General features: G+C 55.9%; 1 protein-coding gene across 3 annotated transcripts in view; it reads left to right on the top strand.

Annotated features, from left to right (window-relative positions):
• Positions 1-13,391, top strand: part of SCMH1 (Scm polycomb group protein homolog 1) — a 70,160-nt gene extending 56,769 nt beyond the window's left edge. Inside the window, exons 13-16 of one of the 3 annotated variants that reach the window (XM_027717937.2) lie at positions 2,792-2,923; positions 8,466-8,666; positions 9,689-9,831; positions 11,671-13,391. In XM_027717937.2, the coding sequence (XP_027573738.1) occupies positions 2,792-2,923; positions 8,466-8,666; positions 9,689-9,831; positions 11,671-11,796 (602 nt within the window). In that variant the 3' untranslated portion in view covers positions 11,797-13,391. The remainder of the gene's footprint in view (positions 1-2,791; positions 2,924-8,465; positions 8,667-9,688; positions 9,832-11,670) is intronic. The other 2 variants (XM_027717938.2, XM_039388215.1) reach the window with 2 other exon arrangements.
• The last annotated feature ends 796 nt before the right edge of the window (positions 13,392-14,187 follow it).

Consider the following 14,187-nt stretch of genomic DNA (forward strand, 5'->3'; position numbering starts at 1 on the left):
ATCTGCTGAATTCCAGGGAAATGAGACTGACCTCTGTTCCCTCATGTGACAGATCAGGATTTCCCCATAGTAGGGAGGCTGTTGGGTCAGTCTGCTGGTGGACACCTGCCACGGTAGGTACCGTGTGGATTTTCCCTGCCCTTTCCTTCAGAGCCTGCCACAAGCCTTGCGGTGCTGCTGAGGTCACACATGGGCATTTTGTTGCCAAAATCATTCACCTTCTGTTTCAAATGTTGGCACTGTGTTTCCAGTCACTCTGAGTAGTGTGTCGCTGAGTTCTGTTACAATTTGCTGAGTTTGCAGAGTTTCAGGTGCACCATCATTGGCTTCCTCTGCGCCCTCACATCCCTGGTTTGAGAACATTCAGTTGACTTAGTCAGTGGTGGACATTTTCATTCCTGTCCTGTTTCTTTTATCCTTTGAACCCTGCCCCAGTGTTCAGCCTGGCTGCAGATGGAAGTAAATCCCAGAATGGTTTGGGTTGAAAGGGACATTAAGGCTCTTCTCATTCCGCCCCCTGCCATGGGCAGGGACACCTTCCACCAGCCCAGGTTGCTCCAGGCCCCATCCAGCCTGGCCTTGGACACTTCCAGGGATGGGTCAGCCACAGCTTCTCTGGGCAACCTGGGCCAGGGCCTTCCAACCCTCACAGGGAAGAATTTCTTCCTGATATTCAGTCTAAATCTACCCTCTTTCAGCTTGAAATACACTGAGTGCAGGTGGGTGTCACAGATGGAGCCAGGTGTGTAGGTGTGCTCTGCAACCAGGGAGGAGGTGCCAGTGCCATCAGTGCAAGGCACAGTGTCCCAGAGTGGGAGCCTGGAGTGACTTTGACCTGACAGGATGAGGTGAGTGACTGGCTGCCTGTGAAGGTGTCCATCCCATGGCCTTGGGGTGGCCCACAGCACCATGCAAGCATGGGCAGGTGGGCTTCTCTTCCTCCCGCCAGGCTCCCGAGTCAGGGATGTGAAATGCCCCTCACAGCTGTCCCATCATCTGCAGGCAAGGACAACCTGCTTTCCTTTTCTCTTCACCCTTACCTTCGTGCACAGAGTCCCCTCCCTCTGTTCCCCTGTGCTCGTTCCTTCTGTGGCTGAAGCACAGGCCTATCTTTGCCTTTGCACTGTCTCAAAACACAGGATGAGTTCAAAGCCTCCCTTCCTCCCTGCAGTCCCCATGCTCTGAGGTGCACAGCTCTGTGCTGAGCAGGGCCTTTTTATCCCACTAAATGATCTGCTTGTTCTTGGCATCCTTCTCAAAGTGAGCGTTTGTCCACTGAGATTTGGGGTCCTTCCCTCTCAGATTATTCTCTCTCTGATGATTCACATTCATGACATTTATGGCACCTTTGAACTGAAGGTATTTTCTTTTTTGCCCCAATGATCTGCTGAGTGCAGCTCTGGATGTTACTCCATTTCCTTATTTTCTTAAAATTTGTCCTTTAAAACCAAAATTCTATTTTTGGTTTATCCTTTCATGAATTTACACCAACCTCACTTCTGATTGCTGAATTGTCTTCTACGGCCTGACCTTCTGTGTTTGCATGACTTTTAACATCAACTACTTTAAAAAAATAACCTAAACCAAAACCTGATGAAACCTTTCCAAAGTATCACCTCATCTTGTGGTTCTGTGGCTGTGGGGTGAAGAAGGTTGGGTGACACAGGGATATCCAGAGACATTACCAAGAGCGTTTGTTCCCATCTCTGGTGGGCAGTAAATGTTTCTTACAGGGACTTGTCCTGAGGATGGAATTTGTCTTTTTAACAATGTCACAGTGATTTTTGGTCATACTCACATGGAGTCCCAGGGCAAGCAGCTTGTCTTTCCTTTCCCTGAAGGATATTGATACAACAGGTCCTGTTCTCTACCATTGTGTTTCGCCTTAATCAGCTCAACTGTGCCTGTCTGGTGCTTCCCACCCGCCTGTCCCTCCGTGTGTCGGGTGTGATGCATCCCCTTGGTGTCGGTCCCCGCCGTGCCTGTCCCCCCTCCCGCACCCTGTGCCAGCTCTGGGGGCTGCTCTGGGCTGGTATTGGCTCCTGGCACGTGTCTGTGCCATTCCACCCCTCTGTGCCCAGCGTGCAGTGCTGGGGGCTCACTGGAAGGGGCCTGGGAGCCGGTGGCCCATGTGGGGAGGGGGCAGCTGGAGGGTCACCTCAGCTGGGACATGGTCTGCCACCCCCTGTGTCGCTCACCTGGCTCTGTCCCCATCAGTGTTGGCACTTCCATTCTGTGTCCATCCACCCACCGACACTGTGTGTACGAGGAGCTGTCCCAGCCCATCCCGACATCCCGTGTGCCCCGCGCGGCACAGAGAGCCCCATCCTTGGGGTGTGCTTGGAAAGGAGCAGCAGCCACAGCTGGGGGGTGCACTGGGGGGAAGATTGCAAACTGGAGTGGGGTTTAATCCAGCACTGTGTGTGGCACAGAGGGTGTGTAAGTCATCCCAGGGTTGTTTGCCAATTGTCCAAGTGTTACGTGCATCTGAAAGGTGAACAGTGGGATAAGCAGGAATTGTGTGGGATGAGCCAAGGGGTAGAATGAGGAGAAATGGAATTAAGTCAACTAGGGGTGATATTTGGGGTAAAATATGGCAAAATATGGCTAAGATTCTTTGTTAGGTTTCTCGCCACCCTTTTTCTCTGATAACACTTGTTGAGCCCTCTCAGATGTTCTGAGTTGCAGCTTGAGCAGGGCTGGCGATGCACACAGAGCTCAAGGGACTCTGGCAAAACTGAATTTCCCAGGACATCTCCACTCCTAAATAGGGCTTGTTCTCTTTTCCTAGACAGAAGCAGTTCGTTAGACGGCTCTCTGCAGGGACCAGGCCGGGGTACAAAGCGCTATTCCCAAGATTCCCCTCCATACACTGCTCCTCTCTCCCCCAAGTTACCAAAGAATGACCGTCACCCTTTGGAAGGTGAGCACAGCGTCTCTTCCCAAAGCTGGCTGTTCACAGTGCCCTGTCCTGGCTCAGCAGGGTCACCTCTGCCGTGCCAGACTGAGCCATGGCTTCAGGGGGCTGCTTTGCCTGTCCCTGGCATGGGTTGTGCCTGGTGTTCCAGAGGGAAGGGAACTGCTCTGTGGTGAGACAGGTTCCCCACACGGATGCGTAAGGCATGTGGAATGCAGTGGGAATTCCTTCTAACCCTGATAGTCATCCTCTCATACCGTGTAATTTGGGGTTTAATCACCCATGATTTGGCTTCTGTGGCCGTGCATGGCGTTAACATCCTTAAACTGCCCAGCTGCTCCAGTCAGTCTACCCTGGCTTGTTCCCTCAGCGTTTGCTGGGGTGTGTTGTACAGATGCTGATGTGCAGCTGGACAGCCAGGAACCTGCTGCCCTTTCCCAGGATCTCATCTTGTTCCTCACAGTCCTCCCTGAAAGAGCTGGGGGGGTCTCACTGGCATGTGCTCCACTGGCTCAGCCAGATCATTCACATCCTGCTGCTGCTTCCCACAGAGTCCCTTGGGATACCACTGTTGTGCTGGGCCCACATGTTCCCAACAGCAGCTGCTGGAATGTCCTCTTTGCTGTCTGATCCACAGGTGTCCCTTGCATGTGCAGGTGGGACATTTCCAGGAGGTCCAAGTAGCTGGAGGACTCCCTGAACTGAGCAACCTTCAGTAAAAATACTTCCACTTTTGTTCTGAACTGCAAACCCTCCATAATGCAGACTGGAGATTTAATCTTACTGACACCTTTTAATTAATGGATGGTGAAATCTGCCAAGGTGTTAATCACAGTTCTTTGTAATATATCCCTGAAAAAGTGCTGGAGACTCCTGGGTGGGCTCACAGTTCAATGGCTTCGTGCTCTGTTGCTGTCCCTTTAGAATCCCCATCTCCCTGGCTCTGCTGGGGTTGCTGATCCCAGGTGTGAGTGCCCAGCCTGCCATCACTGGTGGCTGACCGTGGGTGATTTTGTTCTCCATCCATCACTGTGTCCTGTGACCCTGTCACTAAGCACAGCTGCTCTGAACTTGCACCCTGTTGCCCAGAGAAGCTGGGGCTGCCCCATCCCTGGAATTGTCCAAGGCCGGTTTGGACGGGGCTTGGAGCAACCTGGGCTGGTGGAAGGTGTCCCTGCCCATGGCAGGGGAGTGGAATGAGATGGGCTTTAAAGTCCCTTCCAACCCAAACCAGTCTGTGATTCTGTGGTGGACAGTTTTTAGTGGCCTCAGTATCTACAGTAAGAACAACTGTAGGTTTGTCACAGAGCTGAAACGAAACCCAAGGTGATATGTGGGGACTGTCTCATCTATTCAGCACAGTGACAAGTCAGAAACTGTTCCCTGAGGCCCCCTGTTTCTCATCTCCAAATACACATCCGTGCTGGTCTCTTTGCCATTCCCCTCTGATCCATCAGCCACTGCACTGAGGTACCATTAGCATGGCCCAGCCCCTCCTCCTCCCCCAGCAGGTGGGACACACAATTCAGCCTGTTCTGGAAGTGCTGGTCTGCTCCAAAGGTTCAGGTGCCTTAGCTGGGTGGTGAATATTGCACACTCTGTATTGTCAGTGAATAGAGAAGGCTTCCATAATGGGTAATTCCAAGGAAGAATCTACATTAGGTTGTCTACAAGATTGATTCTTGGTCTGCTTCAAAGTCTGTTCACTTATCCCTTGGCCTTTGAATGGGTTGTGCCATCTGGATGCAATACACTCCAGCCTCTTCCAGAAAAACACAGACAAGTGGGCAGAAAGTGTGTCTGTGTGTGAGGGGGGCGATCCTGTCAGTGTGTGACCTTCCTGCAGCGGCTTGGGCTGGTTCTGTGCTTGGTCCAAGCAGGGAGGAACGAGGTGCAGTTCCAGATTCCACCTAGAAATTCATTCTTATCCCATAGCTAAAAGCTGAAATGAATACGTCCTCCTCCACCAGGAAATTGAAGTGTGGGCAGGAATACTTGCATTTCAGAGGATATATTTTAAGAATATGCACCTGAAATGCTTGGATATTGAATATTTCTTGAGCAAGAAGGTACATCTTCTCATGGAGCTGAACTCTGGCTTCAGCAGAGTGACAGACAGCAGCCCCTGAACACTTCCCAGTTTGCCAAATGGAAGGCTGTGAGCAGCAGTGGGATATCCCATTCACCATGCCTTTGGCAAAGCAGAGAGACGAGGAGGGGATCTCACCTCTTACATTGTTTTTCCTCTTGCATCCAGTGGCATTTGTGTTGCTTTTTGCTGAAACGCTGCAGTCCCAGCCCAGTGGGGACCTGCCTTCACAGCCCCAGCATTTGCTGGAAGCAGTGGGTGTTCAGTAGTTGTGCAAATCAGATTTGTGCTTGTGGCCAAACTCCTGTGTTTTAGCAGTAAAATGGCACTGTTGAGTCTGTAGCACTATTTGTTTAATTAAACTTTAATTATCTGCTCCCTGCCTCTCCGCCACTAATTGTGGTGTGTTTCCCTACAATGTGCCAACTGCCAGCCTTTAGTTAACTCTAGCAGTTGGTGTAGGGAAATCTGCCTAAGAATCAACCACCTCCTCCCTCCTTCAACGCTGGCTGTGGAGGGTGAAGGATCCTAGATCGTGCCTGAGCACAGTCTTGCCCTGCCCATGCCCAGGAGCATGTTGTTTACTGCTGCAGATGACTCACAGGGACAGTAATCATTGCCCTCTTGCCTCATCTCCCTCTCCCCTTCCTAGAGGTGTCAGTTCATCTCAGCAGTTCTCTGTGTACTTGTATTTTTAAGAAGACCCTCAATCTCTCTTGCATTGCCCCTGCCAGGAAGCCTCCAGCTCTGCTGCAAAGTTCACAGCCCAGCCAAGCACTGCCCTGAGCTGGGATAGGGAACCTGGGGGTCAGTGTGCACCTTCACTTCCACCTCCTGGCAAAGCGACATGGTGCCCCCAGGCCTGGCCTCACCCATGGCCTCTGGGTGTGTGATCGCAGTTCCTGTGAGAACAGGATCACATATTTGCAGAATGCATCACATTCCCATCAGGATAACAACAGTGTGTTGACTGTTGAGTGAAGTATTTTCTGGGGTTGAGTTTTGGATCCTCAGCATGGCACCAACATGAACCTGTGCATGTGCTCTCCCAACCCCCCAAGCTGGGCCTTCTGCTGACAGTGGGGAGAGCTTTGGGGTCCTGGGGAGCAGTTAGAGACACGTGTGCCTGACCCAGCACATCTGGGTGAGTGTCCCGGGGCTTCCTGAACCTGTGTCGCCTCAGGGGGGGGCTGTGTTTCCTTGGAGGCTGGAGATGTGCAGCATGGAGCTGTTCCCATGCCCACAGCCTGTCCTGTGGCAGTGCACAGGGCTGTGCCCACTGCCCCCTCTCTTGCTTCTGCCCTTCCCTGGCAGTCAGACAGCACCCTCTCCCAGATGTTTAATGGCAAGTCGTTTGGGGTTTAAGCAGAACTGTCCTGTTGAAGAGGAGACCAAGTGTAGTTCCTCAGAAGCAGCTCCAGTGGAGACCCCCTGGTGTAAGGGACAGCCAGTGGTGGGTCTGACTGGGCAGGGGATCTCCACCCACCCCAGGGCCAGAGCAGCCACTCTGTGCTGGCTTTGTGTCCAGCCTGGAGCTGAAATGGGATGCTGGGAGTGCAGGAGGGGTTCACAGTTATTCGGGAAAAGCCATGAGTCAGAAAACCACCCTTTATGCACTGAGAGCAGGTGAGAACACACCTGCCCATGTGGGAAGTGAGTGACACAGGACGGGTCACCGGAGGGGGGTACAGTCTTACCACCAGCAGTTTCTAGTGAGACTGCAGGGCTGTGCTGCTGTTTTTAGGCATGTCCCAGAGACCTAAAAGCAAAAAAAGGCAGCAGTGCCTCAAGTGCAGAGTGACAAAGCCCCCGAGGTGGAAAAACAGCAGTTACCCAGGTGATAATCTCCCACTGGCCTCACCAAACTGGCCAACAGCCAGACAAGAGGGTTCCCAATCCATAGCCTTATGAGCTGAAGCTCTGGAAGGTCAGGGCTGGGTATTTCCAGCTGAACTGGCTCTGGGATCTCTACTCAAACACAGACAGCAGAACACTGAGACCAGAGGACCCCAGCTCACAGAACAGTCCCATAGAAACCACAGCAAATAAGGTGCCTTCAGGAGAGGCTTCTCCAGTCGGGTGGGACCCTGTGTCAGCAGCACTCAGGGTTAGGCTCAGACTCTGCACCTCCCTTCACTGGAGCCTGGCACTACCATGTCAGCAGGGAATTTGGGAAAATCTCAACAGCTGTTGGGTCTCGCAGGCTGCAGTATCGACTCTGCACCCTCACCACCAACCCAGCTCAGCACAGCTTTGCTGTGCTGGCTTCTCTCCTGCTGCTCCTGTGGTCTGGGAAGCCCCAGGGAGCAAACCCAGGGCCTGGCCAGAGCAGTGGCTCAGGTTTCTTGCCCCTTGTCACCTGCTGTGTGTTGGAGTGGCAGCAGCTCAGGGCTGTGAGCTGCTCTCAGGGTCTCTGCAGACCCTGGTAGGGGAGCTGCAGCCCCAGCCCCAGCCTTGGCCGGGGGTGTGTGCTGGCCCTGCCCCTCAGTGTGGGAGCTGCTTTCCTCCTCGGTGCAGGAACTTGCCAGGTAATTCCTAGGAAAGAATGCAGGTATTTGAAGGATGACTCAGGAGGTTCAAGGGTCACATGGGCTGAGACTTGGTTGTGCCATAGTAAAACCTACAGACACGTGGCCCTGAGGTGATGCTGTCACAGTGTAACAGCAGAGGCAGGTCTTGCTCGCTCAGATACAACCCCGGATAGTCTCCTCAGCCTTTCCATCCCAATAGTGCCACCAACAGCTGGAAATTCAATGGTGAGGAAGCTGCTATTGCCCTGGGACCCTGCCTGGGGAGGACCCTCAGCCCAGTCCCTCCTGGGCACGTGCCAGCACGGGGAATTGGTCTCCGACGTGGTTAGGCTGGAAAAGGGCAGGAGGTCAGGAGGGATGAGCAGCTGGTCACCAGCATGTTGCTTTCTGGGCTGGAGGACCAGCATGGCATGGGAGCATTGCCTGGCCATGACAGTGCAGCCCCTCCAGCCCTGCATGTGGTGCTGCCCTCCGGGATCCCGCGTGTCCCACACCCCAATCCCAACCGCTGGGGCCAGTCCCTTGCACACTGATGCTGAGGGTGTGCAGTGTGTGATCCCCCAGGGAACCTCCCCTTCCCTCCCTGCTCAGGGCTATGTATGAGTCCTGTGTCTGTTGTCATGCCGATGGAGCAGGCCTGCCCTGCCACGGAGGGGTCCAGGGCCATCAGGGCACAGGGCTGAGCCAGAGCTGGTGGTGGCACGAGCAGAGGAGCTGCTGCCTCAGTCTGGGCACCAACCATTGTCACTGCCCACTAGCTGGACTGACGTTTGCCAGGTGAACACCAGGCAGTGCCTGGTTTGATCCCTGTGCTGTGGAGGAGACCAGTGAGAGGGGTCAGAGCCAGTGAGTGCTGCAGTTCTGCCCCCGAGCAGGAGCGTTGTGCCGTGGGGTTCGGGTGCACTGACTGCAGCTTGGTGCGTTCCAGGTGAAACCTTTGTCCTGGGAGATGGCCTCCCAGGGCCCTTGGAGCCTCGCGTGGACCCTATGGACTCTGCCTTGAACTCTGTCAATTCCTCCAGCCACAGCAGGAGCTCCAGAGACTGTCGCCTGCCAGGATACAGGCACCTGCACCAGCCCTCGAGCCTCAGCCAGGGCACCTCTGCCCCGCGCAGGCCTAGCTCTGGGGGTAAGAGCTCAGAACAGCCCTGCAGCTGCACAGTGGCAATAGAGGGCCTTCCTAATTCCAGTTACACCTTTCTGACTTCAGCAAGTACCAGCCTGGGCTCTGCACAGCCCCCCAGCTCTGTGAGATGTGGTGGCACCTGGGCGGGTGGCATTGTGGACAGTGACACTGCTCCTGTGGCTGGTGACCAGGGGGACATGGAGGTCGGTGGAGAGGAAGGAGCAGGCAGGAGCTGAACTGTGTCCAAGTGACAGATGGGCATCTGGGTCCGTGAAGATGGATCGGGAATGGCCAGGGAGTCGAGAGCTGCCTGGAGAGGCTGGAGCTGAGGGGGAGGCTGGAAGGGTGGGATGTGTGAACAGCACTTGTCTGTGTGGAGGGAGAGGGGCAGGAGAGCTGAGCTGGTCAGTACAGCACATCAGCATATCAGGTTGCAAAAAGTGTGATTTTGGGTGCATGGTGTCAATAAAACGCTCTCAAAAGCTCAGGCTGCTGGTACCTCCCTCCACCTGCGTGTGAGGGCAGAGCTGGGACAAGGGGCTGTGCCGATGCCAGAACATTGGGAACAGGACTTGTGTCAGCTCGGGCCGTGCTTCGGGACCACGGAATGTCACCTGTGGGCTCAACCTGTCAGAAAATGAAAACAAACCAGCTTTGCTGTGTTAAATGTGCTAAAGGTGTTGGGAGTGGAGGAGGAACTGTGTGTGAGGAGAGACGTGGGAGTGGGGAGGGTGTTCTGCAGAGGTGGGAGCTGTCAGCTGATAGGCAAGGAGGAGTGAGAATAGGGGGGCAAACAGGGGGAAATTGGCGTTGAGAGAGAGGAAAAGGGCTCAGTATAGAAGGCTGCCCTGAAAAGGAGAGGGAATAAGGCTTCTGTGCCAGACCTGCGCTGCAAGGATGTGGGGCCTGACTGGGATGTGATCCTTGCTGTGTCTCTGCCCTTGCTGTGGGAGAGGAGGCTGAGTGGTAGGTTGAGGGTCAGTTACTGTGGGCCGCTGGAATAACAGCCCTGTCTGCACCCGCAGGCTCCGACAGGTACCTGGGCCCCCGGGACGTGTCCCGGCTGAGCGGCCGCGACCCCTCGTCCTGGTCGGTGGAGGAGGTGATGCAGTTCATCCGCGAGTCCGACCCGCAGCTGGGCCCCCACGCCGACCTCTTCCGAAAGCACGTGAGTGCCTCTGGCTGTGGGCAAACACGTGTGTGTCACGTGGGGGGGGGGCAAATCAGCACACAAGGAAAACGCAGGAGAGTCAGAAAATGGCAGCACTTTGGACCAGCTGGAGTTCTGTGCTTAATAAAAATATCCTCATAAATCCTGCTCATCCCCTGTCTGGGATTGGGATCCTCACTCAGACCCCTTCAGGGGCAGACCTGGCAGCTTTGAATCCCAGTGCTGAAAACACAAACCCTGCTCACCCTGGAGCCTAATACTCACCTCATGGCAAATTTCTCCTGTCAAGAAGCACATTCCAAGTGGGATTCATGGAGTGCATCACTGCTCAACTCCGTTTCCTATAGCAGGGAGTCCCCTAAGGCTCTGCTCCTTGTGCACATCTGTAAGTGTAAAACAGCTGCAGACACAGCATGGAGTTTGTACCATTAAAGCTACAAGAGGTTTGGCAGCTCCATGTCCTGATTCCTGCCAGAACTGTCTTCCCTCTGTGTTTTGATTGAGTCCATGTTCTATCTGGTGCTGCTTGGGAAGTTGGAAGAGCCCTGGGAGCAAACACCCAGCGCTGCATCCTGCTCTGGGCTGTGCTGATACAACACTCTTTTTAATTAGCTCTATTTTAGAACCACCAGTAATTGAAAAATGTTTGTTTTAATTATGCAAAAGCTGCCAAGGGTGGGAAGTGCCCTGGATTGGAAGTCCTGGGGAGAACCTTGCTTTTATCTGCAGAAGGGAAAACCAGATCAAACCTGGTACTGGAGATCCCTGGAGATCTCATCAGGCTGAAACCTAACTGGGCATTGACATAGGGCAGGACATTCTGTTGTTTGAGGTGGTGATTTTTATTTTTCTTTTATAAGTCCATTTTTTCGTGGAAAACTGTCCAGTGCAAAGCTCTGGCCCCAGCCTGGACTGGGTGATGGAAAGGAGCACTGAAAAGGACTGGGAGACTTCCACTTGCAGATGCCAAGGACAGAGCTGTTCTCTGGTTATTCTGAGCTCATGATCCATCCCTTCCCGAGCCTCAGGTGGGGCACACCTGGACTCTGCTGTAAAGCATCAGCTGCTTTGGAAGCTGCTGTGTTGGAATCAGCCTGCTGGGGGTGAGGAGCTTCACCACTCTCTGCCAGTGGCTGGGACTGTGCTGTGAACTCCAGAAACACAGAATAGAAACCCAGAATCATTCAGGTTGGAAGAGCCTCTGAGCTCATAGAGTCCAATAAGACCCCAGCCCTGCCAAGGTCACCACTAAACCATGTCCCCAAGTGCCACATCCACAGGGTTTTGAACACTTTCAGGGATGGTGATTTCACCACTGCCCTGGGCAGCTGTGCCAGTACCTGACCACCCTTTCAGGGAAGAAATTTTTTCATAATATCCAGTCACAGAGTGCAGACTGAGTTTCAGGGTCTGTTCCTTCACCTCCATCTCCATCCGTGACTCAGGGCTGTGTGTCATGGCAGGGCTGTTGTCACCATTACTCCTGTGCTGGGGTGACAGTGCCCTGGAACAAGCCACTGCTCCCCTGCCTCCATCATTCCCCTGTCAGCAAAACCTCCCTTTTCCTTCCTCCCCACCTCCCTTCAGGATTTGCTGCCCCTCTGGCCAATGCTCCTGGATGTTGATCACCCAGCAGATTCCCTGCTGCACGTGGGGTCTGGGGCTGAGGCCTGTGCTGGAGCAGGGTGGATGCCGTGCTGTCCATGCTCAGATGTCCCTGCTGGGATGCTGCTGAGCAGGGCTGACACCGAGCCCCTCTGCTGCCTGTTGTCCTGGCTCAGCGAGCAGGGAGGGGCTTCCAGGGGCGTCACAAGCGCTGTTGGTTCCCCCTTGCAGGAGATCGACGGGAAGGCCCTGCTCCTGCTGCGGAGCGACATGATGATGAAGTACATGGGGCTGAAGCTGGGGCCAGCCCTGAAGCTCACTTACCACATCGACAAGCTAAAGCAAGGCAAGTTCTGAGAGGACATTGGCAGGACAGATCCTGGAAGCTCCGCTCCTGGCCACCCCCACCCGCGCTCACCTGCCGACAGGTTCGCATGCACACACCCCATTTACACCGCAGACAGACAGACGGACACCTCGCTGACAGCCCGGCCCCCCCAGGGGACAGACGGACACCTCGCTGACAGCCCGGCCCCCCCAGGGGACAGACGGACACCTCGCTGACAGCCCGGCCCCCCCAGGGGACAGACGGACACCTCGCCGATAGCCCGGCCCTCCCCGGGTCCCGCTGCCCCGGCCCCAGCGGGAGGAGCCCGGCACAGTTGGGCTTCACGCCAGACTCGAGCCGTGGGCGCCCTGTTGGAAGCAGAGGGTCTCTCCCAGCACTCCTTCGTGGGCTCCTGGTCCTGCTTCCCCGGGATGGAGCAGCAGCTCTGGGCAGTCTGTGGGGACTGGGCACTGGCACCACCTCCTCCCTCTCGCCTGCTCGGGGCAGGCACTGGGGGGGCTGCAGCGGGGCCGTGCCCCGACTGTGCCCTGCGGCACCACGGTGAGCTCGGAGCATCCACCACCCCGGCCCTGCCTTCCACACCGGGGGGAGCCCGGGGGCCACTCACCCCCCTCAGCTCTGCCTGCCCCTGGCTTCAGACCCGGCTCCAGCTGGGCACGCCAGGCTAGGGATGGAAGCTTTCATATTTATTCCAGACTGGAAAGGCCACACGGCACTGGCTGGGAGCGTGGCATGAGCTGGGAGAGCCAAGGAGCAGGGCTGGGTGCCCCTGGCACGTGTTGGAGGCTGCCTGGATGCTGCAGGACTCGGCTGATACTTCTCACCATTTATTTTTTTTTAATTTTCTCTTTTGGAATTTTTTTTTTTACTAAGGAGTTGTGTGTTTAAAACGATGAGATGATTTTTCTACCTATGTTGAACTTGCAACTCTTGGTGATTTTTAGCCAGAGCTGCCAAGGTTTGTCTTCCCAGGGGCACTCCCGCTCCTCTAGAGTTTTGGTCCGTCCCAGCTCAGCGTGTGAGAGGGTGTTGGGTCTGCCCAGAGGATCCCGGGGTGGTGACCCGTCCCGATGTTGCTCTTCCTGTGAGGGCTTTGTCCTGCCCGGGGCCCCTGTTGGTCTCAGGCAGTTTAATGTATTTATTTTTGATGGCACTTGAGCGGTTCCCGCGGTCCCAGACACGTTCCTGCAGCTGCACGAGGAGTGTGGAGGCCACTGGCTGTGCCAGCGCCGTCCCCGGGGCAGCAGTGCCAGCTCGGGGCTGCCTGTGGGGCAGGGGCTGCCCAGACCCCTGAGCGGGCCGAGCCGAGGCAGGGCTGGTGGGGCAGGCGGGGGCTGACCCCGCTGTGTCCCCACACACCCCCAGCACGGGCCCGCCCGTGCCACGCTCCCCTGCAGTGACCAAAGGGCTGGGACGGGATCTCCACTCCGAGCACTTCCTCCTCCTGCCCTCAGCTCACCCTCTGCATCCGGAGCCACGGCTCAGCGCCCCCCGCCAGCCTCGAGGGCCCTGGCCAGCGGCAGGACGGGCCCCCGCGGTGACCAACCCTCCAGGCTCTTGCACTGGGTCAGGTTTACCCCTAAGGGGCAAAGTTGCAAAAAAAAAAAAAAAAAAAAAAAAAAAATTACCCCAACGCCCAAAGTAATGAAAAGGCAAAAGGCTTTTTGTCACAGAGCGTAGCCCGTGCTGGGCCTGGGACACCCCTCGGTGTGACCCGCACTGGTCCTGCTGCACCCAGGGCCTGGCAGGGTCAGCCAGTGCTTTCCTCTGCACTTATTTTACGTTGATCTGTTTATTAATAAAAGGATACCAAGTTCCTCCCCGCTGTTTGTGCACTGAGCGCTGGGCTGGGCCCTGCAGTGGCTCCCACAGGCACCTGCCATGGGGGGCGCAGGGACAGGCAGCGGGTGCTGGTGCAGGACAGACCCGCGGCTCCCTGCCTGCCCTCCCTGCCCTCCCTGCCCTTCCTCCGGGGCTGAGGGAAGCGGAGGCACTCGCAGGGTGGCAATGGGATGACATCCATCGCGCCCTCCCGACCTCTGCCCAGCCCCTCCCGTCCCCCCAGCCTGACCCCCCTCTTGCTCTTCGCGGTGCTGCCCGTGCTGACAGAGGCTTCTGTGACTCCTTGTCCCTGTCTGGAGCTTGAAGGGGGTGTTGGGGCAGGAGCAGTCCCAGCCGAGCCCCTGAACCCATCGCTGCCAGCACAGCTCAGCCCTGAGGCACCGGGGTGGGCAAACAGCCCCTGCAGCCAGACGGGGAGGGAGGAGAAGGGGGGGACGATGAGCTCTGAGCCCCCACCTTGCTCCCCAAAAGAGCAGTGCCGTGGCCCGGACCCCACACTGGGGCAGGTCGGCCCAGAGCCCCTGTGGGCCCTCGGGGGGCTGCTCCGTCCCACGGGA

Source organism: Pipra filicauda, unplaced genomic scaffold (assembly GCF_003945595.2).
Source record: "Pipra filicauda isolate LSUMZ 115617 unplaced genomic scaffold, ASM394559v2 scaffold624_size210082_pilon, whole genome shotgun sequence".
Classification (NCBI taxonomy): domain Eukaryota; kingdom Metazoa; phylum Chordata; class Aves; order Passeriformes; family Pipridae; genus Pipra; species Pipra filicauda.